General features: G+C 41.3%; 1 protein-coding gene across 1 annotated transcript in view; it reads left to right on the top strand.

Annotated features, from left to right (window-relative positions):
- The first annotated feature begins 7,940 nt into the window (after positions 1–7,940).
- Positions 7,941–27,425, top strand: part of LOC111227043 (voltage-dependent P/Q-type calcium channel subunit alpha-1A-like) — a 92,416-nt gene continuing 72,931 nt past the window's right edge. Inside the window, 3 exon segments of the mRNA XM_022752413.1 lie at positions 7,941–8,046; positions 8,101–8,272; positions 26,873–26,978. Of these exon segments, the coding sequence (XP_022608134.1) occupies positions 7,941–8,046; positions 8,101–8,272; positions 26,873–26,978 (384 nt within the window).

Raw genomic sequence — 27,425 nt, 5'->3', positions numbered from 1 at the left:
ATATGTCGACATGTTGATAATAATATTATTAACATGCCTGATATTACCATAATATCATATGATAATAATGATCCTTAACTGTGAAATCAAGAGAAGAGGACGACAATGGACAGATTGTAACTACCATAAATAGCTCTTTGTTCTATTTTTGTCCAACAGCCTTGCATCAGAATGTGAATATATTCTTGTTATGTGTTATGTTCCAGGCCTGCATGCAATGCCAGGCCACAAAAGAAGCTTTCTGAGTGCAAGCCGTCTCTCTGCTCTATTGCTCTCATCGCTTTGGGATATGAACACACAAGAGGGAGTACGGCAACTCGGAGTAAAGAGAGTGGATACAGATCTTGCAGTTCTTCACCGTGAACACTGGAGGGCAGTGAACACCCATGATTGTGAATGCATTCAGGTTAGTTGTCCACTCCACCTGTGTCAAAAGCTGGTCAGTACTGTCAAAATAAAACACTCAGAGAGGAAGTAGTGTTTCTAATACGTTATGTAGGTGGAGAAAAAACTCACAAAAGCCTTATTTCTTGCAGGGCTGGTTTTAGGGATGCATTACATGGTAGTAGTGTTTTATTATAAAGTGTATGGTATAGCAACTGGATTTTATAACTTCATTAAGTTAATATAACATATAACATGATAAACATGATCAGACAGAAGAGAGAAATAGAGACACATTATTGTTGAAGTTAATAGATTAGGAAATATTTACCTTTGGGGAAAAAAAAATCTTAGAACATGTATCTATAAAGTATTAAGAGAAAAATATTATTAATAACATTAGTGGAAGAAATAGAGAACAGAGAGACACAGATACACAATAAAATGAGCAAATATATAAAATACTATACAATATTCTTAATTTTCCTTTTCTTTATGTGCATTCATGAAAGGAGGGAGACGGTTGGTAGGATTGGGAAAGAAATGGAGTATGAAAAAAGAAAAAGGAGAAGAGTTCTGAGAACAGATAAAGTGGTGACTTCATTCTCACTAGAGATTCCCCCCTAAAAAATTGTTGGCCTACTTACCACTAAGGACAGGTTACCACCCTCTCTCTCTCTCTCTCTCTCTCTCTCTCCCTCTCCCTCTCCCTCTCCCTCTCCTGTTCCCTCTTTTGCTTTCATCTTAGGTGAACCCTTTTTTTGTGAAATGTTGGTATACAAGGAAAGTGACACATGTCTTTCACCATCACGAGAAATCTGTGAAACTTAATCTGAGGTTTAAATCCTGTGTCAGACAGATGAGATGTGAAAAGGGTAACTGTCAGGGAATGATAAACAGATGGAGAAAGCTGATTTTGCATTTGCAGGACCAGCTGTGTTACCCTACTTAAAACTAGGTGAATAATTCTTGATGTTTAAAAATGCATAGTGCATACTTCAGCTGAAAACTTCTTAGTTGTGGGTTTCTGTGTAATTCACTGTGGTCTATCCACCATATTCACAGACGCGTAGGCAAATTGTGCTCAGGATTAACATGAATGCGAGCCTCAACATATAACATATACATTCAAACACATCCACTGTATATACAGTATACAAGGATTATCAGTGCCTCCTTCTGTGAGCCTGCTGTTGGTCTCGGTCAGTGAGCATCCACAATAAAAACTAACGCACACTCCCCCTCCTCCAACACACACACACACACACACACACACACACACACACACACACACACACACACACACACACACACACACACACACACACACACACACAAACACACACACAACTGATGTGATGCCCATTTCATTGTTGGATGCCATGGTGCTGCCCCCAGCATTGCATTCATCCAGCCATGATGAGTGTTTTGGGCTCATATTCTAATTCCCAGTTGGTGCGCTCATTTAAAGCTTCCATGATTCACTGCATTATCATCGGTCAGCTTGTCCTGGAGGCATCATTATGCCTTCTGTTGAATCATGCAATTAAACTGAAAGTCACCAGAAAAATACTTGGCAGTGGTCAGTTCGGAAGGAACACGTGTGGAACCTGTCTGCCTTTACTAGCGCAAAGAAAAGCAACATACAGTGAGAATATGATAGGATAAGATTTTTACACATCATGGAAAAGGACTGCAATAGGACAGAGTGGTTATTGTTGGAGAGCTTTGGTAGGATAAGTGCAAATATCTTAACACTGGAGCACAGAGAGAATATTTTGGTTTTAACATAAAGGATAATAGTTTATTTGTAATACTGAGGGAATGGGTGTGAAAGAAATTTAGGTTAAGCTCACACATTGAGGTAGACCTTAGGACAAACATACACACACACACACACACACACACACACACACACACACACACACACACACACACACACACACACACACACACACACACACACACACACACACCCACACACACACACACACACACACACACACACACACACACACACACACACACACACACACACACACACACACACACACACACACACACGCACACACACACACACAGGGGAGATACCAGTGAGAAGGGGGATGGAAATCCCCACCTCCTATGTTGTCTATGTGAGTCTTCATACCTGTCTCTGTGGTCTGTCCTCTCAACCTGGCTATCTTGTGATGTTCCACAGAAATCAACAGTCTAAGGAGAAGCTAAAGCCACCACTGCAGAATCTCCCTTTCTTTCCACCTACTCTTCCACCAGAGCTGCTTGTCAGGTCTGTCCCCTTGATTGCTGATTTCAGCCACTTGAATTAGGGTTTTGGAGCATTACATGTGAAAGTACAGCTTCCCACATGCTCCACATCCTCTTGTCTGGTTCTACCCATGGTCATGAACATGAACTGCCAGCTCTTCACTATGTGTATTTGTTGTATGCGCATATGCTCTATCCATTCATGACAATTATCCTATTATCATTTAAAGCTTGTGTCAGTCGTGGTATACTGTATATGCCATAAAACCATCTAGACTGCCTCTTAGTTAAACCTTAGTTACATGTCGTTTTAACTCCAGCATCTGACCCACTTTACTATGGCTGGGCACTTGAGTCTTCACTTCCCTTACTTTTCACTCTGGTTATGTAAAGATATATGTTTCTGCAATGGCAAAATAGCATTTTTGACCCAGACAGTATATTTTATCATTAACAGATGTTTGGCTATCAACCACAATCACCCACTTTGTTGTGTGTTTGTGTGGACCAGTCTTGCAGAGGTTCACATGTAAGTCTACATCGGGTCTGTGGAGGACCGAGTTCAGCAGGGGCGGAGTGCTCTACATGCATTCAGCCATTGAATTATTCAGCCTTATGAATCATTGAGTCACAAAACTCCTTTTTAGGTCCTCGCCTCAGAGCTCCAGCCTCACAGCTACCCACTATTTGAACATCTGACAGAGAAAGAAAAACAACAGAGAACAATCTTGACACTTTTAAACTCTAGAGATGGGGAATAATTGTTTTTAAGCATGTTAGAAATCTGCAGTGGAGACCATGGTTCCACCATATTTAAACATTTATTTAAATTTACACAACATAAACATATCCAAGTCTTAACATACATATACTTAAGCTTATGGGGTTGTGGCAAATAATCCTCAGTCCTGTTGGGATCATTCATTTGATTGCTGCCCCCTTTTCAATATAGGTCCTCAAAAGTTTAATGACTTTCTCCATCTAGCTGTGCTGAATCATGACCTTAATTTTAGAGGATGTGGTTGGCATCACTATCTGCTTCCTCACAGATTTCAGCATCCACAGAATATTTACCTGAAGGGAATTACACATTATTTCTTAAATATACCAATAGTCTACATACTGCATGTTTTATCAGAAAGCAATAGCATTATCACAGGATTTTAGGATTTTATTGTATCATGAAGGGATCACTGGCTCAGAGAGCAAAGGCTTAGAACTTGATGGATTCAAAGTCGTCATGTCATGGAAGCAGATACTAACAGATCAAACATGTCGTCCCTCCTACCCTTCTTCTCAAACCCATTATCAACTTGAACACCTTATGAATTTGTATACTCAAGTGTGGGTAATTTCTTATATTTGTACACCCCTATCTTAAACAAAATGTTCCCTTTGTATCAAAGGAAGCAGAGGGGTGTGGTTTCAGTAATTGTCAAATGCAATGTCGTTTACATGCAGTCAGAAAGACATGCGCTGCTGTAGGACAAAGATGGGCTATCATGATGCATTATTTTCTCAGCCAAATACACTATATGTATACCATGTTTATCATGTATCTGTGTCTCTTCCATAGAGACAGTGTATGTGTTCTTGTGAGGTAACAATGTTTTATGCATGGATGGCCTTGGAGATGCTGCTCTTCAGTGCTTCTTGTGCTGGCTGTGTGGAATAACAGGTTTGGACAGAAGGCTGCTGCTCCTCAAAGGCTCCAGCTCTGAAGGGCAATAGATAATTTCACAGATCATCACACCCAAGTGTAAACACACACATTTGCAAGCACACACATACACAAGATATAGCAGCCTATAAAACTAGAAGACAATTTTTCAAAAGCAAAAACCAAATAAATTTCATGTGCTTGCTGTATGTAGGATTTTTTTTAGACAGCTGAGATGAGACAGTTTGTAACAAACTCCAGAGTCTTAACATTTTAACACACCCATTGTAATATGTGCAACATCATTCAAATGTAAAACAGCTATAAACTGGCAAACAGCTGAACTGAGAAACATGAGAACAGATCTAGAGTTAAAACATCTAAAGTAAATGAAGAATATTTCTACTCCTATAACTCAAGAGTCTGTACTTCCACCCCTCAAACTCTCCAGTCATCCTATGACACTGTATCTGATTCAATGTGGAACCTGCTGTGGTCCTGGGGGTTCTTATTTTGGCAAAAACTTAAATTTTTGGTGTTATACTATCCATGTATTAGAGGTTCTTGTAGTGTTAAGACACTGATATGTCCCGTTGAGGCGCTCTCCTTGGTCCTGACATGCTATGACAGTATATTCTTGCTAACGTTGTGGTGCTGTCCATGTTCCTGATGATAGTAAGGTTAGCAGCATGGCACAATTCCATGCCCCAGGCTGCATGCTTCTCTGATGTCAGTGGAATCTCTGATATGATCACATCAGGAGTGGAAATGAATTATCATGATTTTATTAGGGAGTTAATGTGGCAGCAGTTCTGTTCTTGGGACAAATTCCCTGGCATTGTGATGATGAGCAGACTGCTGTATTTATTTCAGTGACTATCTATTTATTCCAGTGACTGTCTATCTATCTATCTATCTATCTATCTAGTTCTCTCTTTCTCTTTAGTTATGATCGGGAATTAAATTTTGTATTCTTGCATGTCCTTGTGGTGGGGTCAGCCTCATTCTCACAGCCGGAAGCCTTGCTTAAGTGGACACAAAGAAAAACGATCCCTTTCTGACATATCGGATAGACGTTTAAGGTCGTACTATTATTGATCGGTGTTCGCACGTGCGAGGTTCCTCTCCGGATTCAATCTCTTGGAGAGGTGAATTTATTCTCCCGGTCACCCTTAAATCTGTAATTGTATGATCATTTCCCATTCACACAGGCGGCTATTTCTGGACTCAATCAATTGGGTCACATAATAAATGAAGAGAATGTTGTCCTGTGATGTAGTCGCTTCTTCTCCGGCACTTAAGATAACATGGCACCAGGAGCTGCTTTGGTCACGGTGTAGTGACTCATGACATTCATTGAATATGAGACCACTCTTTGCTATCTTTCTCCACTCTCATTCATTCATCTCAACTCATCTCGATCATTCTGTAGTATAATCAAAGATGGAAATATAATCAGTATTCAGACTGACACTGCATCATTTCAGTTTGACTCACTGGAGGCAAAGGGGTGATATTTTTTACTTCTAAGAAATGACAGATTTGACACTTCATAGAATTAGTGGATATTATAGATATGTTGCAGCAAGGAAAAATGGTGCAGTTCTTTTTTTTAATCTTTCGGCATTGTCCATCCGCCTTGCCTTTGTTTCCTCTGTGTCATTGAAAATCTTTGTTGTGCCTGTGCTTTAGCGCAAAGCATATGGTCGCACCTTGAACGGACACCAGTGCTTTGGTGGAGCGATGAGAAAAGCCTCGAGGAGAGGAGAGGAAGAGAGCCAGAGAAGAAGATCCTCGACTCGTTTTCGGGGAGGGAGGGGGAGGGAGGGAGGAGAGAGCTCTCTTCGTCCATTAATTTCCAAATGTCTGTTGCTAAGAATAGCCTCCCCCCTCCACCTTCCCTAACAAACACACGCAGACTTGCGCGGGCACACTTTGACGCGCATTTACTCTACTCACGCGCCCGTGTGCGCGCAGTCATTGTCAGCTTGGGTTGCAGCTGTAGGCTATCTTGAGCTGCATGATGCCAACACCCCTCCACCCCCCCCCCCCCCCCCCCCCCCCCCGCCACACACACACACACACACGCGCGCGCGCGCACAACTGGCTATAATAAGCATAGTTAAGTCTTTATGAAATACACACTTATACTGAGGTGGAGGGAAATGATAAACAGAGTCACAGAGGTACCGATGTCACCCCATTCTCTACGCCAACTGGCTGTTTTACGCATTATTTGTAATTGATTTGGCGTTGGACGGTTCGAGAGGTCCAGTCCAACTGGGCAGGGCTATAGCCCGAAGCACCTTAAAATAAACAGGCGATAGACGGTGCCTCCATCCGTGACATACGTCTGGAAGTTGGACGAGCTGCGTGCGTCATGTGCTGCGGCTGCAGAACCGACCAAGCTCTCATTGTAGTTCACACAAGCTGAGAGACGCGCTGCCAGGACATTTGGGCTTATCAGTGCGGACGAAGGTAGACTTTTCGGGGCGGGGATGGTGAGGGACTTTCTCGGCATTACTACATCTCGACCAGCCAAACCAAGATCATGAGAGGGTGTAAGACGGCGGAGAAGCGGCCGTCATACCCTTGTCTTTGACGACGCCGTCCGTGTGTCCCTTGCTCAGCTTCTAGATGGCCGCACAGGTGACGGACAGAAGATGATGGTTGCAACGAAAGAGGATGCAACTGAATTCGTTTGAGAAAATTATTTCATCCACAGAGCACGACAACAATGACACCGACATTTCAAAGGAAAACGGTATCTTTCTTTCTCCGTTCTACTCGAGATTGTGCATTCTGAAATTAGACTCATTAATAACAAATGCAACAATTTTCCTGGTCTCAGGGCTTATCAGAGCGCACTGGTAAAACAATTGTAAGGTGGCGGGGGCCACATTATTGCCACATACTGTACCAAACATTGCGGATGTTTCAAAATAAATAAATAATAGTAGCTTTTTCCATTTTCAATTTCCTTTTAAGTCTTCGGAAACGCGACTGTTTCCAAAATGCCAATTTGAACGTCACTGACGGCCGTAGGTATAAGCTGTTAATTATATTCAGATTCAATTTTCGACAATCTGATTTATTGAGGCCTGTGTGACATTAGAGGCGTTTAGATTGTCATACATGCTGTCATGACAGTAAAGAAATAAATCGTCCAGAAAGGTGGAGGAGGCTGTGGTGCGCTCTGATACAGGCATGAACCATGGAGAACATGAAACATTCATGTTAACTCGCTACAGTCTCCCCATGGTTTCATGTTGGGGGCGAATCCCGCTATATACGGACATAAGAACGGACTAAGACTGAGACACCCCACAGCACTACCCTACAGTGCAACCAGTCAGCCAACCGACCACACATTTAATTTCCTCACACCCACAATTGGCCGTTGGCAGAGACGCACAGAGAAGGAGACGGTACATGGGCGTCCTCGTCTGCGAAAACCAAGAGCTGCATAACTGCTCGCCGGGTGCAGGTGTTCAGCGTAAGCTTACAAGACAACCCGTTGTGCATATGAGACGTTCTGATCCAGATGGGATGTAATGTTGTGTGGCTGCACAGCTGAGCATTGGTCTCCTTCTCCGCTGCTTCGTGAAGATTGGCTTTCGGTGTCCAGAGAATGGCGCGGTTCGGAGACGAGGTACCGGCCAGGTATGGCGGAGGGCCCGGCGGAGGGGGCCCGGGCGGCCGCGGTGGTAGCAGGCAAGGAGGACCCCATGGACACGGTCACGGTCATGGCCATGGGCATGGCCACGGCCACGGCCACGGTCCGCCCGGAGGGCCCGGGGCCCAGAGAATGTACAAGCAGTCTATGGCGCAGAGAGCCCGGACTATGGCCCTCTATAATCCCATTCCCGTGCGCCAGAACTGTTTCACTGTCAACCGCTCGCTGTTCATTTTCAGTGAGGATAACTTCGTGAGAAAATACGCCAAAAAGATCACCGAATGGCCATATCCTTTGCCTGGCATTGTACAGTGAGTAAAAGCTGATATGTAGTCCATGCCCGAGGATCAGGTAGGCCTAATGTACAGACAGATGTCTGGTTGAATGCTTCACATTTGTTCTCATTCAGTGAGTTGCAGAACCTTCCATTAAGTCCTAATGACAAAGGTGTAAGATGCATCAATGCAAACCCATGTGAGGTAGGCTACATGGGGTGACAGGAAATGCTGGACATGTAATTTATAGTTAATTAGGAGGAAGGGGGGCATGAACCAGCGCCCCCCTTTTATGAGGCTGGTGATCACAATCAATCACATTTGTTAGTAATTTCATGTCAGAGTAGCGTGGGACTTGCTTGATTTACGTTCTGTGTGTGTGTGTGTGTGTGTGTGTGTGTGTGTGTGTGTGTGTGTGTGTGTGTGAGTGAGTGAGTGAGTGAGTGAGGGTGAGGGTGAGGGTGTGCGGTGGTGGTTGGGGGGGTGTCTAGGGGGCGCTGCTGGTTGCTGATGTCAGCATGTGCAGTATAAGCCCAGCGCCTAGCGCGGGTATAGATAAACAGGAGGGAGAGGGGGAGGGGAGGAAAGGTGGGAGAGAACCAAGAGAGAGAGATGAAAATAAGCAGCTACAATTTGTGTGTGTGTGTGTGTGTGTGTGTGTGTGTGTGTGTGTGTGTGTGTGTGTGTGTGTGTGTGAGAGAGAGAGAGAGAGAGAGAGAGGGATGTAAATGTGAGCAGAAGTGCACTGACACAGTATTTAATTCTTCTCCCATTTTGAGACTCCTCCTCTTAATCATCCAATATGCAGGTGTCACTGAATGAATGTGCCATCATTTCAAACTGTGTGTGAGTGTGTGTGTGTGTGTGTGAGTACGTGCATACCACAACCACTTGGTGTGACAGTGTAAAATTCTAGCATTCCTCTGCATTTTCATCTCTCATAAACCAGCACGTATTGCACCATTCTGGGGAGAAGTAGTGAGTGATTTCAGGATTTCCATCTCCAGGATTTGTGTTTATTCGTCTGAAAGCATGCAAATGTGGAAGTAAGTTTCTGTGTGAGTGTTAATGACAAGAGAGGAAATTGGAGTAATGATTGTATTGATCCATTCTGATGCTTGAGCCATGACATAACTACACACACTAATTGGGCCGTTCTAGTGAAATGCAGGAGCTACTTATAGTGCGTCTGAATTATGTCTATTCACCATCTAAATGACAGATGTGTGTTCATGAGAGGGAGAGAGAGTGTGCAGGAAATAGATTTAATTTCCAAAATAGTCTCCAGCCATTAAATGATAAAACATGAATATTAGAAGAGAATAACTAGTCTCGCACAGAAAACTAGTTTCCCCTTGTTCTAGCCTTTCAAATTGGCTCCAGTTGGACCTGGGTGGGTTAAAATTCTCCTAATGATTTTCAAGCAAATGGTGACAACTGTCATAAAGCAGGTCTCAGATAACTTCAAGTACACAATCTTTTTTTTCTCATTACAGATTTTATTTTATTTGTTTGTTTTATTTTTTCCATCAGTATGTTTGGCATCATGGCAAATGACCCTAGCCTGGTGGAGATGGGTATAATGAAGGCAGGAAAGCCCAATGAATAGGGCTGAACTACCAGAAACAGAACTGATATCTTTGAAATTCATCACATTTGGAGTTTTATTGGATACTTTAGCAAAGTGTAGAAAGATGACAGGAAATGAGGGGTCTAAGATTGAGGGACAGACATGTAGTAAAGGTCCCTGGTCAGGCACAAACTGGAGACATTGACACTGTTCATGGCCATTAAGGTATCCCCATCCTCCAATATCTGTGTGAAGAATAATTATAAACATAAACAGAAGCAGTATAATGTGTGTGATATCCTGCAAAGCTGTGAAATGAATATGCTGAGAAGGGTTGTTCTTGATAAAATTCTGTGGTTAATCTGATCTTTCAGTAGCTTGAGGTGTAAAACTATATACATTAGTTAATTTTAAGATTTCATAAGAGTATTTGCTCACATATTATTTTCTACACGTATAGCTGTATGAAGCAGATGAGGCTGACAATTTTTATATAACATCTCTGCTCTGCTGAGTCTGGCTGGTTTCCTGGAACCTGATGGTTGGTTTCTGCTGCGGTGGAAAGCAGTTGTTGGGGAGGGTTTCATACTATATATCTATATATTATATCTATATATTTTATTTTATTATTGAGAATTTGCAATTATCTTAATGTTTATATCTCAGATATTTGCATTGTCTCGCAGGTACACAGTCCCACCACAAGGTATTTGATACAATAACATGAACACTAGTACAATCAAATCAAATCCAACACAATAGCTCTGTAATAACTCCTACCTTTGTGAAGCTTATAATGTTCAATATTTGCAGAGACTGTGTCAGGGTGTTTGTTCAGTTTATTGGTAATTTCTGAAGCTGTGCTTTGTGGTGTTGTTGTTTATTGGATTGCAATAAATTTTAAGGTGTACCTAGTACAATATTTTATCCCCCCTCCCTCCCCTAGGGAATATATTCATGTTGCACTGTCCAGTCTCTGTATAACGTGGTCTATTGAGATTTTGATAGCCAAAGTAAAAAATTATTGCACTCTTTCTAGTAAAGGTCTCATTAATAATCAGGTGTTATCACTTGTTTATTGTTAATGATTTCATTATATCTGCTTGATTCATGTTAAATTGTCCTTTGTAAAGTTTAGGTCCTGCTAAATTACCAAATGAGAAGTCAGTTGAGAAGTCCTCATTTTCCAGGAAGTGGTGTAGTGACAATGCCTATATCAGTCATGAGGTCATCTCAGGTAACTTCACTTCATGACCCTACTGCACCACTGTGGATTATGTGTCCAGTGTCTCAACAGTTGATGTGCTTCCACACCACTGGTTCAAACCAAACCGAGCCCAAAAAAAGAATAGAGCTGAAATGTGCTGTGATAACATGGTTACAAAATATATTTCTTGGACTTTCAGAACCAAATAGCTTATAGAAAATTGGTATTAAATTCCATTGATTATATTATTCCTCATAAAGTTCTAACACTTCTATTTCAACACATTGTCCTCTGGGTATACTATGTGTTATGGAGCTCTCACTACTGTCCTATTGCACTTGGTTAAAACCCATTCCTACATACAGTACTGCCAGTAAATAACCCTACGAAAAGGATATTCTCACTGACAGCGAGCATCTGCTGTTTGTCCGTCTCTGATCGTTTGATAGCCAGGATTTAAGTAAATCTTATTGCATAACACAATGAAGAAAAGAGCTCAGAAATGTTAGTGATGTAGTTCCTTAAAACATAGGAATTGTGGTTCATTTGTTAGAACCTGCTGCCAACAGAAGTGTTACCAGGTGCATGGTGATTTGGTGGATTCAACTGGCTGATGTTTCGCTCAATGGGCATTGAAACAGCTTTTTGATTCACCAGATGTATGAGTCTCAGTGGAATCACTTTTCAACAGAATTATGACCTGCAGCTTTATTTAGTTGTGAACTGACTCTGGACCCATGGGAGTACCATATAAATAACAATTTGCTCACATCCACATTTAGATACAGTAGATGGATATTTGGTTGTTTAATTAGATTTAGCGCATCAGAGTTCAGGCCCATTTTCTTTTTTGAAATGAGTGGTAGAGAAATAGCACCTTGTTAAATACAATTAGTACCAGCATTTACCTTCATCAGATTTTTTTTCCCAATACAAAGTTTCACAATTAATGGTTATTATATATATTATATATATTATATATATATATTCTATCCCAACCAGTAACTTTATTGGTACTAACTATTGACAAAGTAGCCTAATAATCAACTTTAGATTTTATTTTTCTGTTATTTCCACCAATTTATTAGACTTATGTGTTGCAAAATTTGAATGTATATATAGAATTTTGAAGAGCATTGTAAAGCATCCCAACTACAGTACATATGATTGTTTGATATCAAATAATGTATGACTTGCAAACTTCACATACAGGAAGTCTGCCATCCCATGCCTTTATTGATAATTGATGAATGAAACTAGTTTAAAAGAGGACTGAGAGTGAGTGAGCTGCTCTACTGTTGCCATCTTGGCAGTGCCTGACTCCACCTAACTCCCAGCTAATCCAAAAATGGGTAAAGAGGTGGGGCGTGTGTGAAGCCAGTTAAAAAACTTTGGCAAGCACAAGCTCCTGTTGGCATCGTTAGCACAGCTGGGTGTGCTGCTCCAAGGCTAACCCAAGACTCATTCATTTGCTGGCTAATTACCTAGTTAAGGGGCTGAGCTAACAAGCCAGGTATGGTGAGCGCAGATACCTGCTAATTCATGCTAAAATATGAATAAAATAATACTAGAGTTTAGAAAACATGGACGACAGGTCATTGACAGCTATCCAGCTGTGAAGACACTCACCTGTCACTCATAGCAATCACGCCTGGGGTTATGCATAACTCTAAGCCTTCATAAAATTTAAACAGGTGAGCTATATGAAAATTCAGCTCAAGTGACCATTCAAGGAACTGCAGTTTTGAAACTTCAGTGTTGGCCTCATTTTTCAACCCCGGAGGCTGCCACTTCGATACTTCGAATCTCTGCTTGTGAGGCAATGCAAGACTTATGGAAATGCTTGAATGATTGGCTGTGTTCCAACACATAAATATTGATTTCTTCTCTTTCGAAATCTATGCAGTTAGGAGTCATCTTGAAGAACAAACATATTGAATTTATAGTTAATAAAATCCATAACCATAACAAAATACTATATACAAACGATGGTTCACTAAATCCCATCCATTGTGTAATCCACTAAAAATGAAATTTTCTGTACTCAATATATACTCATATATACAAAAGGTCAAAAGCGCCTATGCCATGACATAGTGACTATAGCCTATAGTTAAATGTCTGGATATAATTTATTTAGGCCCCTTTCTTATTTTTTTTTTATTATTTAAAGTTTTTTTTTTTTTGAAGTGCAGTTGGATTCTCTTCGCATTGTCTTCTTAATTAATTATTCTTCACATCTTACCTTGACCAAATGACGTTTTCCACCGAGGTCAAGGAAAAGTGGTTTCGTTGTGTGACCCGCCCCCTCCCTGCTGCTGTTGTCTACCTACCCCCTCAAATACCTGCCTCGATCCATCCACGCTCCAAAAAAGAATCACATGTTGTAAGCGATGTCGGACTCCATTGTGTCCGGAGTGATCTGAAATAGGAAGAAACGTGCAACAGTCTCATAAAGGTGAGTCACCGCAAACGTCGCTACTAATTTAACAAGATCGTTTGCGCTCTGACGGCAAAGTCATCGGCAAGAGCAGCCAACTAGAAGTGAGTAATGCTAATGTTGGCATCTAGTTTCACAGGAGTCTAACTTGTCCTGTCAAAGGCAGTCACTGAGGCCATGTGGTGTTATACACAAGGACATGTACTGACATAGGTACCACTGTTGAAAATGCCAAACTTCAGATGCATATTAGCAATTAGCAGTATTGGACATTTCTGATTCAGTATTTGAAATTAAAAAAAAGAAGTTTTTCATTAACATTTGGTCACTACCATCATGGATGGATTATGAAAAAATGGGCCCCTGGGCACAGACAGGCACCCCACCCCTCTACATAGGATGGAGACACAAAGCAAGTGCAAACAATGTCGTTTGGTGGTTTTGTGTCTCTATTTAGGTAGTTTTGTGTCCTTTTTTCGTCGTTTGGTCCGTGGTCGTTTTGACTCTCCTTGTCGTCATTGATTCTTTAAACTGAGCTCTATGACTTTCACACTAGAGATCTTAACAGTTACTTCATACAGAGGCACAAAGGGCCCAAGATGTCAGGGGCCCCTGTGCCTAAAATATCCAAGCCCATTGCATCTAAGCTGAATCAATATTAAATCACAGCTGTATGTACAATATTGAATCAGCTTTGACTTGCAGTGTGCCATATTGTTACAAATGTATCTTTAATGTTGTTGTGTCAGACTGTGGGCTATATTATATAGATATGTATTCAATCAACTGTACATAACCTGCTACAGTATTATGAGCTTCTATGAGAACTATTCCCCTGGGTATGTATTATAGAATATGACATAAATAGAGACTGTGCTGTTGTTGTCCTTATAATCTGCTCAGAAATAATATATCATGTTACATGCTGGGCGAGAGTTGAAACTAAATGTGTCATCTAATACTGCCTTAGAAAGGAAATCCTCATTGGCTGTCCTTCTGACCTTTGACCCTAAATGCCCAAATGACCTTGTCAAATCCATATCTGGTGTCATACACTGGAGTTACTGTAAACCCCATTAATGCATTTTTCGTGTAATCAGTTGTTTGTTTCCGTGTTAATATGTATGACGTGTCAGCAAAGCTCAGTGTGTACCTCTGCGGGGCACTAACTATAGCATGCACATAAACCCACAAACACAAACAAACACACAGACGTATGCACACCATCTGGTGTTGCCTGTGTCATCAGGGCGCAGTAAAGTGTGTTTTCCCCTGCTGTTGTAAATGGAGAGGAAGTCAATATATGTTCTAGCTATCTATAGTAAGAATCAGCTCAATATGAAATACAATACAAGTAATGTGTTTTATAAATGAACCACACTTTGATAATCATGGAGTGTGAAAAATATGATATTCAGTTAGAGAAGTTATTTAGAATAGTCTTTGAATTATATAAAGTGTTAATTCAGCAAAATCTACCAGCTTTGCCATTAGTTAATTTGAGCATACTGTGTAGGCTATGAGTTTTATGCTTATGCTTGTGTTGTGTGTGCTTGTGTGTGAGTAGCAGTGCCTTAATCTCCTCCTTCCATATGACCCAGAATCAATGAGAGAACAAATGACCATTCAAGACTAGTTAGTTGAATCTCTTGGCTCAGCTGTTTCACTGAGCAGTCAACCTCCCTTTTCAGTGTCTTGGAAATCTTCTCTTAGATTGTGGTGAAAACACATTACAATAGGTTGTGTTTTTGTTTGTTTTAACCACATAAAGGTTTTTTTTGTATTTTAGTCAAAGTAAAAGGTGATTGACCGACCTTTTTCCTACAGTTGCTGACAAATGCTGGTTGGTATGATGCTGTATTTGTTACTTCCTGAATGTGTCTACAAATTGCCATAGGTAGCACACTAACATTTTTCACACACACACACACACACACACACACACACACACACACACACACACACACACACACACACACACACACACACATATTTAGTGTACCTGACCGGACCATCATGGGGAATAGTCAGATCTCTCACTTCCTTTGCAACCATGCGAGTCGGGTCCAGAGACAGACATAGCCGGGGTATACATAAGTGATTAAGAGAGACAGACAGAGAGAAAGTGAAAGAGAGACACGCCCAGGAACACAGAAAGACAGAGAGAGAGAGAGAGGCCTGGGTGTTTTTGGGTGGATGTGGAGAGTCAGTGATCTACATTCACTGCAGAATCTAAATTATTTATTGGCCTTTCTCCAGCTTGAAACTGTCAGCTGGTAACTACACAGACTTAACGTCAGCTTTTGTATGTGTGTGTGTGTGTGTGTATAGGATTTGTGTGTTTGAATCTATATGTGCTTATTAACTTTCTCAGGAGTCTATTGCAGTCTGCTGGTCAGTCTTTCTTCTCTCAGCGCTGCTGGCAAAACGTACAGAGATCCACTCTTACAGTACACAGTCTGCTCATACGGGGTCTCTCTCTCTCTCTCTCTCTCTCTCTCGCTCGCTCTCTCTGTCTCTCTTTGTCTCTTTCCTCTGTCTGGTCATGTCCATGAGTCTTTATCTTTCACATCAGGCCAGCCCAAAATAACCACTTTTCATTAGCAATATGCTGCTCCCCCCGCCCCACCCTCCTCTTATGTTCTCCAGTTAATGCAGAGACTTTATTGTTAGGAAAGTTTATAACATCATCATGGAACATAATCATCATTGTTTGTGTGTGTGTGTGTGTGTGTGTGTGTGTGTGTGTGTGTGTAACCGTACAGTCTCTTACATTGATTCCTATGTTGCCACACTGTTATCAGAAGGAAGAGTTAGTGTCAGTGTTGAAAATTGTTGTTGAATTTATCCTCGAGATGTTTAAGACGTTACCAACCTGTTTCCTTTCACAACCGAGTGAAAGGTAGTTGTGTGCATGTGTGTTTTCTGTGCTTTGTGGGATACAATGATCTTTTCCAAAGCAGAGAAGGATGAGAGAGACGGAGAGAGAGAGAGAGGGAGAGAGAGGGAGAGAGGTAAAAGGCTGTTTCTGTTCTGCCTCTAATGTGCAGCTGAAGTAGGGAGACAGAACAGAGAGATGGACTATGGAGACACAGAAATAGAGAAAGGAGGGGGATAGTCAGCAAGACAGAAGCATTATAGAGAGGGGTAGACTAATGAGAAACAATGGAGAGAGAGAGAGAGAGAAAATAGAGAGAGAATCAAACTGCCTGTCTGCATATAAATCATTTAACACAAAGTGGTGGAGAGACAAACGCTCAGGGTTGGCCAGCTACACTGCAGCTAGAACACACACACACACAAACTTGTTTTTGTCACTCAGACAGACATTGCATTGACTTACATTTACTCCTTACTAACCCTCCCAAAACAGCACCATAACCTAATCCCAATCATAGCCGTATGTTCTTAACCAGAGTCTTTAACCATAAATCATTTACCTTGTGGGGGACTCGTTTTTTTGTCCCCAAATGGGAGGCGACTTTCCATAATGTAACAGTTTGAACAGATTTTTACAACTACAGACATACACATTGTAAGTGCTAATGCTACCCCTCAAACACAAATGCACTCTTTTTTTTCTCTATCCATTTTTTCTCTCCTCCCCTTTCACCCTCTCTCTCTCTTTCTCACTTTCCCTTTGACTGATAGGAAGTGAAGTTTTGTCGTCTCCTCTCACATTTCACTACCTGTACTTTTTCTCTTTCACTCAAATCCAATCCATCATTCTTTCTCTCTCTCTCTCTCTCCTCCCTGCCACTGCTGTTCCTTTCACTCTCCTCCGTTTCATCTTGTCCTCCCTCTAATTGGCTGCTTCCGCCTTTTGTGAAGCTAATTTAAATTATTTGTTTGAAGTTTTTGGGATATTTTGCAGAACACCCTGACAGCTGCAAGTCTTAAGTTTAGTTCGTTCATAACTGTTGGCAACAAGAACTGCATGTGTGTGTGTCTGTCTGCATATGTGTTTCGATTCCTGTTCTGTTTGTGTGTGTGGTGTGTCGGTGTGTGTGTGCCTGTGTGTGTTTGGGCGTGTGTGCGCACGCACCCTCTGGGCTCAATCTGCCTAGCTCATACCTTTGACTGTCTGGTAATAAATGTGTGAATTGATCCGTATCCTGAGTCCCTACGGGCAGACTCGACACTGAGGTTTGCATGAGCATGCGCACACACACACACACACACATAGACACATACACACACACACACACACACACGGACGCATGCACAATTACACGCTCACAGAACTAGAAACAAAAGTGAACTTATAAGAAAGCCTAATCTATTTAAATTGTTTTTCTTCATCTTTTTCACATTCGGGAAAAATATTTTGTTTTTATTATTATGTGCATTTTTCCATCTGTAGTGTTGCCTTTTAAAAAAGTGACTTGATTAATCAGTCATTATTTTTATTTATTTTGATTTTTTTTATGTGAAATGTCTCGAATTTTTAATTTTTTTTTACTAAGCCACAGCTGTTAAGAAATCATTACCAAATTCTATGCATCAACTGAGCCATGACCCTAGATCGTGCAAAATGAGTATCGAATGAATCCATGCAGTCGATAACTTTTTGCATTGTTGTGCCCCCTAGAGGCAGAAATTATTTATGAGCATTTATGTAAAATTAAACTTAAAGACGAAGGTTTAAAAATGTATAATTGCAAAGTGGAATGACATATTGAAATTTCTTTGATTACTTTTTATCAGCATTGTCTGTAGATGTTGTATTACAAATTTCTTGAGAATCGGATAAACGGCCTCTGACTAGTTCATAATGCTTTGACTTTCAATTTTAGGAAAGAGCTGAAGACTAATGGAGAAAAGATGGAGATGAATAAAGAAACTGACTCTCTTTTTTGAGATAATTGTACTGTGGATTCCACCTGCCAGTGGACATGTGTCATTTTTGGGTGTGTGATGAATGTGCACCATACTAAACCTCCCTTGCTTTGTGTGCGTGGGCCTCAGGCCACCCGGGCTTGGACCCCTAATAAATCTGAATCTTGATCTGAATCTGAACATTACTTTTTGTCCAGATTTAACTAAGGAGTTAAATTACCCACTTTCCATTTAAACAGCAGCATCTTTACTGTATCTTCACTTTCTGATATTGATCATCAACAGAGCATTGCTTTACTTGTACTTTGCCTGGATGTGTGTTTGTGCTTGTGCATGCGTGTGTGATTTACTGAAATATATATGTCTGTCCTCCCACAGTGTTCTTACACAGAGGTGGAGGAACACTGAGGTAATTTGAGGTAGTGAGGAATCCACGTTTCTACTCTGTCTCTCTCTTCCTTCCTATCGACAAGTTGAATTGATATTTTATTCTCATTTTTCAAAATTCCACAGAAAGCAATAACAAGTCTAGCGTGTGACATAATAAGAGATTCACAGATGAACTCAATAGCAGCATGCATTTACCATTCATTTGTTTTGGTAACCTTTTTTTATTTACTTTTTTTATTTTTATTTTTTTAATATTACAAGCACTTTTCATACAGCATCTAAATTGATTTATTATTTAAAATTAAATCAAAACAGTGAAGTCTGAATATTTTGTAATAGAAACTGAAGAACATTTTGAAGACAAATCATTAATACATTAATGAATTAAAAACAACAGATGAATTTTGTGATTTTTATCCACTGGGAGGCAGAAAGTCTCTAAATCCCAATGCCTCTGTCTTATCAAGTTCTTATGACGAACGTCTTGCCTGATTAATGAATGTAAATATGTTGCGACCTGACATGCAACACAGTGCTGGGGAGGAATGGGTCACAGAGAGCAGGTGAAAATGAAAAGCTACACTGTTCTCAGATTGTAAATTGAGCCACTAAAATCTGATAAATGCCTCGTGTTAGCTGTTTTTTGATATACTTCAGATGGTTGCCCTTGTAACATATATGGCAATTGAGCAATGGAAGGAAAATCAATATGGAAACATGCTGCTGCGTAGAAACTAAGACATAAATCATGATAGAAATATTGGTATTGGTAGCTGCTGGCCAAATTTGCTGGGCCCACTGCCCGAGTCGAACCATGTGCGTGCAGATGTCTTACACTACATCAAATTAACTTAGTGCCGTCTTAGTGCATTGTAACATCACTTGGACAAGGCGTTTTAGAAATCCCTGCTCTGACATGACACATTGGATGTGGTCAGAAGTTAAAACAGAAAGTTGAAACTTTTGCTCCACAGAGATCAGAATGAAGGTTTAGTGTGGAGGACATTGCAGTCCTGTCCTATCCTCACGTCACCTTGCTTTACCGAAAATAACTTATGATGCAGAAAACATTGTTATAATTATAGTCACGTCAATCTAAGTCTTGAATGGGCAAATAAGATTTAAAAACCTGTTTAAAAATCCAATACATGTAAACAAACATTTGTATCATAATTTTGATTTATACCCCTTAACCTTTTGACCACAGGTCTAGTGTGTGTCTGGTCATCCATGTTTACTGTACGCACACTGAATAGAAGATCATATTGTTCTCTTTTTCATTTTTCTTTGTGTCTCTCTCTCCATTCCCTCTGCATTTTTCTCATTCCCCTTTTCTCTTAGCTGTGCATCCTGGCTCTGTTGAATAATTCAGTTTCAGTTGCAGGCTAGTTTGCACGCGCGCGTGTGTGTGTGTTAGGTGTGTGTCTTTGAGAGTGTATTTGCCTGTGAGTGTGTGTGTGTGCGTGTGTGAAGGGGGTGCAGTGACGTGGGGCAGAGTTATTTTTGGGATTCGGATACGTGGAGAGAGTGAAAAATGGAGAGAGAGGGAGAGAGTCTGTGATGGATTGATTTTTTTTCATACCCGTGTTCTTTAGTCACGTGCTGCGGCTGTTACTAGACAAACCCTGCTGGAAACCTGCGCTCTACCTGCAGGGTGTGTTGGCACACACTCACACGCACAAACATACATGTACACATACACTTTGGTCGTGAAAGCAGGCAAAGGCGCACAGTTAAATCAGGAAGTATTGGCAGGTATACAAACACACACCTGCACCGCCTTCCTGAACATACAGCTAAAAATGTCCCATGCTACACTGATACATTACAAATAGCCCATGGCGAACACACACACACACACACACACACGCATATACCACCGTCAGCATCTTGTAGAAAGTGACAACTTGGCTATATGTGGGAGAAGAGGGAGAGGCAGTGGCAGGGCTGAGATGGAGACACAACACATGCCGTATGGAATAAACAGCGAGGAGGAGAGGGTGACTGTAATGCCTATACACACTGACTGATGCTGAATCAGACTGAGGGAGGCCAAGCAGGGCTAAACTGGCCTACAGGCGCTCTCATTTGTTGGCAACGCAGCCAAACATGGTGCCAAAGTGGAATAAATGTAAAATCATTCTATTTTTTGTATAGCACTGAGGACATGCATTTGGCATAGGTTTCATGTCAGCGCCAAGTTGTGTGGTCCTGCTTTTGGTCACTTTTTTTTTGGAGGAATATTGTCCCATGTGACAGTGCTTCTCATTGGAGGCCATTTTCTACTGTAGGGAGACACAAGCTAAGTGAATTATTGCATATCCTCATTCTAAATGAGACATATGTGAAATTGTATAACTGCTTATAGGTCATAGAATCACTTTGTACTATAAAGACAGTTTTAGATTCTTGGCTATTTCCTATTCCTATTTTACAAATTAAAATGTTGCCACATGTGTAAATGCAGGGCACTATTTGATACATGATAAACTTTAACTACGATTTATAATATTCTATTCAAAATGTATAACCTAGGAACAAAAATGAAGCGCTTCAACCAGCTTCCACCATGTCTCTTATCTTTTATGGCCGCTGATTATCAAAATAATTAGATAGGTTTCAACCACAGTGCTTAATCCCATTCATTTTATCAAATCAGTGCTTCTGAGGGAAAAGTGACAAGAAAATGAAGTAATCATTTGAGCTGTTCTGCCACTGCTCTGCTGCATAATGTAACAGGACAGAGGGAGAGGGAGGATGGGAGGGGAAAGGAGTGAAGGATATAAAGAAACTGACAGAGAAAAAGGGAGGTTGCTAAGTTTTTAGTTCAGCTCCCTCCTATTTTCTTCTTCTTTTATCTTCTCATCATTTTTAAAAATAACACAAAACATTCACGAAAACCTTTTAACATGCATTCTCTTTTAAAACGTTCTGAATGACGTATACAGCAACACATTCATAAGTTATATCATATGTTTGTGGACTGACAAAAAAAAAATGTATCTATTATACCCATACATACACACACACACACACACACACACACACACACACACACACACACACACAAAATTGGTAGGCAAGGTGATCATTTTGTCCTTGTTCTTGTGGCTCCATTAGTTTTCATAATTGCCAAGGCAGACTCCCGTCACTCTGAAGTTAACTTTATAAAATATGGATGATTATAATGAAATTTGCACTATTATTGATCTAGCCTTTTTTCTGAACAATTATTCCAAGTTTATGTATTATACAGTAAACACATAACAATCGTGGTTTGCTAGAAACAAACTGAGTAGTTAGTGAGTGTCAGAGTGAGAGAGGCCTGTGCAGTCATGCGTGGTTTTATTAATAGGAAGGCTGGCACCTTCTCAAAGGGTGGCAGCTGGTCTGGACTCCATTGGCAGACAAGTGTAGTGTAGTGAAGTGAAGTCTAGTGTTGGTGTGTGTGTGTGCACAGTGCATATCTGAGTATATGTGCCTAAATAGTCACATGGCAAGTGCATGGATGTGGTGGAGAGAGGAGGCTACTGAGGGGATTGACATTTTTGGAATAGGATTCTGTTGTGTGTGTATGTGTGTGTGTGTGTGTGTGTGTGTGTGTGTGTGTGTGTGTGTGTGTGTGTGTATGTATGTGCTTCCATGTGCAGTATATGTTTTTGTAAGCATGTGTATGTTTTCATACGTGTGTACTTGACAGCATCCTGTGCGTTGTGAGACCTGTGAGGTGTATGGAAGCATGTGAGGGCCGCAGTGATTTTATTCCATGCTGCGTGTCAGTGGCTCACATACATACTGTATGTGACACTATGATGTATAATCTCCCACCCACTCTCCTCTCTTCCTTTCTTTCCCCTTCCCTTTTATAGGGTATGTGTGTGTGTTTATGTGTGTGTGCTGCCACTAACCTACTTTCCACAGAGCATATATACACCGCTCAGGAGAAGAAAATACCGCAATACTTTCACACCATTCTTTCGTTCTCTTTGGTTTATCCCTCATTCAGCACTCCTGTGCTCTTCGTCTTTGCCCTTCTCTCTCTTCCTCAGTGTTGTTTCCCTCTCTCCGCTATGTCCTCCCCCCACCTCTCTCTTTTATTCCTCACCACTCACCCTTTTCAATCATGTCTGTGCCCACAGGACAGTTTCTTTCCTTCTTTCTTTCTCTATTTCTCTCTTTCCTACTCCCCTCTCTCTTTCATTTAGTCCTTCATATATTTCCCTGCTATGCATCCTCTCTTTTTTTTCTCTCCATCCCCTCTCATACTCTGTCTCTTGCTGTCGGTGTCCTCGTGCGCTTGCTGACGCGGCATCTCTCCTCCCTTCTCTCTCTCTCTCTCATTCGATATTGAATGGAGATGACATGATAGAGGTGGGGATGATTGATGGATGTGCTCAGTGAGAGAGAGGTGGACTGAGGAGAGATGGGAAGGAGAGATGCAAGAAAGTGGGGGAGATGGAGAGAAACAAGAAGGGAAATAGCAGAGAGGAAGAAAGATGTGGAAAAGAATGAGGAGATAGGCAGATAGAGGAATATAAGAGGGTGTAGGGATTTAGAAGTAGAGACATATAGGAGGAAGAGGGAGAGAGAGAGAGATAGAGAGAGGGGAGGCTTAACAGGGCAGCAAGAGAGAGAAATATCAGTGAGAAACAGGCAGGGGCTTTACTGTGGAGGAGAAAAGGTGGGAGAGAGAGTGAACATGAAGACTGTATGGAGTGGTGATGGACAAGGTTAAGGAAAGGCCAGTGGAAGTGTGTGTGTGTGTGTGTGTGTGTGTGTGTGTGTGTGTGTGTGTGTGTGTGTGTATATGTGTGTGTGCGCGTGCGTGTGCGTGCGTGCGTGCGTGCGTGCGTGCGTGTGTGCGTGCGTGTGTGCGTGCGTGTGTGCGTGCGTGCGTGCGTGTGCGTCATTTGGCTCCAGTGGTGTACTTTAAGGGGCCTCACTTCCGTTTTCTTGGCGAGACATCTCCGTCTACGACCTACTACTGTCCCCATTACAGTGTATACACACACACACACACACACACAAACACACAAACACGCATAGACACACACCTATACAGATAATAAAAAGCAAGCATATGCAGAACCACGGGAAGAGAGAAAAACACAGGGGAAGCAAAAGAGAGAGAGATGGAGACTGAGGACAAAGAAAACATTAGAAAGATGAAGGGCAGGAAAATGGTGAGAGAGCAACATATTTTCATCACTCTTTCTTTCTTTCCCTCTCTGTTTCATCCCCAATTCTTCCTTTGCTTATAACTCTGTCAGGTTGCTATATATAGCCATTGAGGAAGGAGGAAGAGGAGATTCATTATTGAAAGGTTTATGGCAAAGTGTGACTCATTTATTCATATGCTGAATTTTGTATGTGTGTGTGTGTGTGTGTGTGTGTGTGTGTGTGTGTGTGTGTGTGTGTGTGTGTGTTGCACAGGGATCATCTTTACTTGTACCTCTGTGAATATTTCACACAGCTATATAGACACACACACACACACACACACACACACAAACACACACACACACACACACACACACACACACACACACACACACACACACACACACACACACAGACTGCCAGTGTAAAGAAGGAGCAAATCATGCAGCAGCTTGAAACGTAATGCAGGGACAAAATGTGCCAAACGATCGTCACATAAAACACACATCAAACAGTCGTTCCTCATGACGAGAGTCTCTAATGCACAGCACACCCACATTTGTCCCTGTGTTTCTACATCAGTCTCTCTCCTCCTCTCTCCCCCCTCCCCCCTTTTCAGTCGGCTACGCTCTGCCCTCCCTGAGCCCATACATACACACATGCATATACATGTACACAGACTCACATTTACACACACACACACACACACACACACATAGCTGGGGGGCAAGGAGGCTAATTGAGTGGTGCCCTGGGTGTTCTAGTAATGTGTGCCTGTTAAGAGCGGTCAAACACACGCGCGTGATCACAAACACTCACACACACACACACACACACACACACACACATTGTGGGCTAGCATCAGGCTAGAGCAGCTTTTTAGTTCCCCTCGATCATGATCATGCACGCACACACACACACACACACACATACACACAGGCATGTACATGTAACAGACGCGCACACATATGATGTATGTTTCCATAAATAGCTTCCTCTTTCTTTCTTCACCGTTCAAATTTTCCCCTCCTCCCTACTGCCATGGGAATGGTGGCTCCCAAAGGAGGCACGCAAGTAGGAAAAAGGTGAAGAAGAGGAGAAAGAATAGAATAGAATAGAATAGAATAGAATAGAATAGAGTAGGATAGAATAGAATAGAATAGGATAGGATAGAATAGAGTAGGATAGAATAGAGTAGGATAGGACAGAATAAAGAAAGAGGTGTACTGATATTCCTCCTTTATATGCTGTCGATATCCATACTGTATATGTAATCATATTCATTATGAAAGTCAAACTCCTCTATTTCCTTATCATCTTTTTCCCCCTCTGTCCGTTCCTCCCTCTCCCTCTCTCTCATTCATCTCCTTCACACATTTGCACTTGCGCTCGTTCTCTCACTCACTCTCTCCGCTCACTCTTGCTCCTCTTTTAAATGTAACTATTTATCTTGTGACCTTAACCAGACAGGCGGATTGATTTAAGAAGACACTGCCAGGGTGTGTACATGTGTGCTTGTGTGTGTGTGTGTGTGTGTGTGTGTGTGTTAGAGAGAGAATGTGACAAACAAAATTAGATGTACAATGAGATACTCCCTCTTTCTTTTATTTGTCTCTCTCTCTCTCTCTCTCTCTCTCTCCCCTTCACGGAACTCGCCCTCAGACGTTATGTACATAGAGCCAAACGGTGATGTCACAATCAATCTCACTCAGTCTCCAGGCACGCCATCACACACTAACACTTTAATATAGCCTGTGTCTGTTTTTGTGTGTGTTTGTTTGTTTTGCTTGTCCGTGTGGGTGGTTTGTTACCAGAACATGCACTTAACAGAACATATTTAACTGACTCATAATGATGGTTTCTCAGTGTGTGTGTGTGTGTGTGTGTGTGTGTAAACAGTCGGCAATGGCAGTGAGAGGCCGGACAGCAATCCATTTGAGCTATAGGCCTGTTGTCTGCCTGCCTCGCTTACACCCAATGTTTTCAAATAGCATACATTTCACCTTTGACATGAGAGTGGGGATATTATCTTAATTGCTGACCTGTCAGATAGACCCATGGGTAGGCTATATGTAGGAATTACCAAGGAAAAAGCATTCTCATTTTTAAATGTTTAAAAGGCTTACTTGTCCTTTGATCTTCAGTGTTGCGGTTGCATTTATTTGATGATACTATTTTTGAACAACTTTGGTCCTATTCATGGTCTGCCACCACGCTATGCAGGATTCAAGCTTTCATTTTTGCTTCTACCTTGTGGTTTCCATGGACACATTCTTATAAAGGCAGTAACTACGGAGGAGATGATTGAAACTCTCACTGTGGAGTAAATGTTCATCTTTGAATTTTGTGGCTCTTGTGGTGCTGAAAGTCCTTGTAATGTTGACAAAACTGCGATTTGAAGCAGGCAAAGTGTTTATAAGACAGAATAATGAAAACTCACATCTGCACTTTGGCTGCGCCTGCAACTTTAAGTTTGGCTCATCTCTGCGATCAAAGTGTGATCTGATTTGCACCCTCACAGAAGCACTGACCTCCTTATTTAAGAAACATCAATCAACAATCACATCTCTCAGAAAATACCAATCCTATATGTAAATAGTACGTAGTAGTCATGACTCTATATTGCCATTCTGTGCCGTCTTTTCTTGAGTATAGGTAGACGTGTAGTGAAATATACTGTGTGTGAGATTGTCTGCAATAATGGACTTACTGTGTATGTACATGCTAAATTAAAACCCTGACTGCCAGTAGGCCTTTTTAAACCAAGAAAAATAATATTGATATGATACAACGTAGCATGTGTGAACAGGTACAGAGACCTACAAATATTTGTTAATAAGGGTAATAATGTGATGTGATGTGATGACCAAGCATAGCTCAAGACTAGAATATTATCTTTTGTGCCATGATTATGTAGAAAACAGTTGTTATCATGTTCAGCTGTATTTTTCAACTGTTTACATTTATGCCTTGAGAAGTGTTTTTTCTTTGACTGACCTTCCTCACTCCATTTGAGTGGATGATTCTTGCCACCATCATTGCCAACTGCATCGTCCTGGCCCTGGAACAACATTTGCCCGATGGGGACAAGACGCCGTTGTCTGAACGCCTGGTAAGTTAAAAAAGACATGATACAGTGTGTGAGCCATATGTAAACTTGATTAATTCCAGGTGACAGTTCTGATGCCTTATTGATTTTACTTCAGTGGAGATAAACGCAGCTACTCCACTACGAGAGGCAGTTAAAACAATGCTTTTCTTTCACCTTGAAAAAAATGTAATGGCCCAAATATACTGCGCACTACAACACATGAGAAACATACACATTCTTATACATACCATAGGAATTCAACAACTCTAATTTTCTCTTGTCTTTATACAGCCACACTGAGGTTGATGCCCACAATAGTTGACACAAACAGTATTGATGAAAATGTCCTTCTGAACCCAAACTCATCTAGCTATTGATATCTATCTCACGTTGTCTCTGTCTTTTTCTATTTTAACCTTCCTTCCTCTTTCTTTCTCGTCTCCACCGCTTCCTTTGCTTTTCTTCCTT

This window comes from Seriola dumerili, unplaced genomic scaffold, assembly GCF_002260705.1.
Source record: "Seriola dumerili isolate Sdu_G_001 unplaced genomic scaffold, Sdu_1.0 BDQW01000169.1, whole genome shotgun sequence".
Classification (NCBI taxonomy): domain Eukaryota; kingdom Metazoa; phylum Chordata; class Actinopteri; order Carangiformes; family Carangidae; genus Seriola; species Seriola dumerili.
Note: the sequence above shows the minus strand (reverse complement) of the source record. Positions and strands in the feature narration are given on the sequence as shown.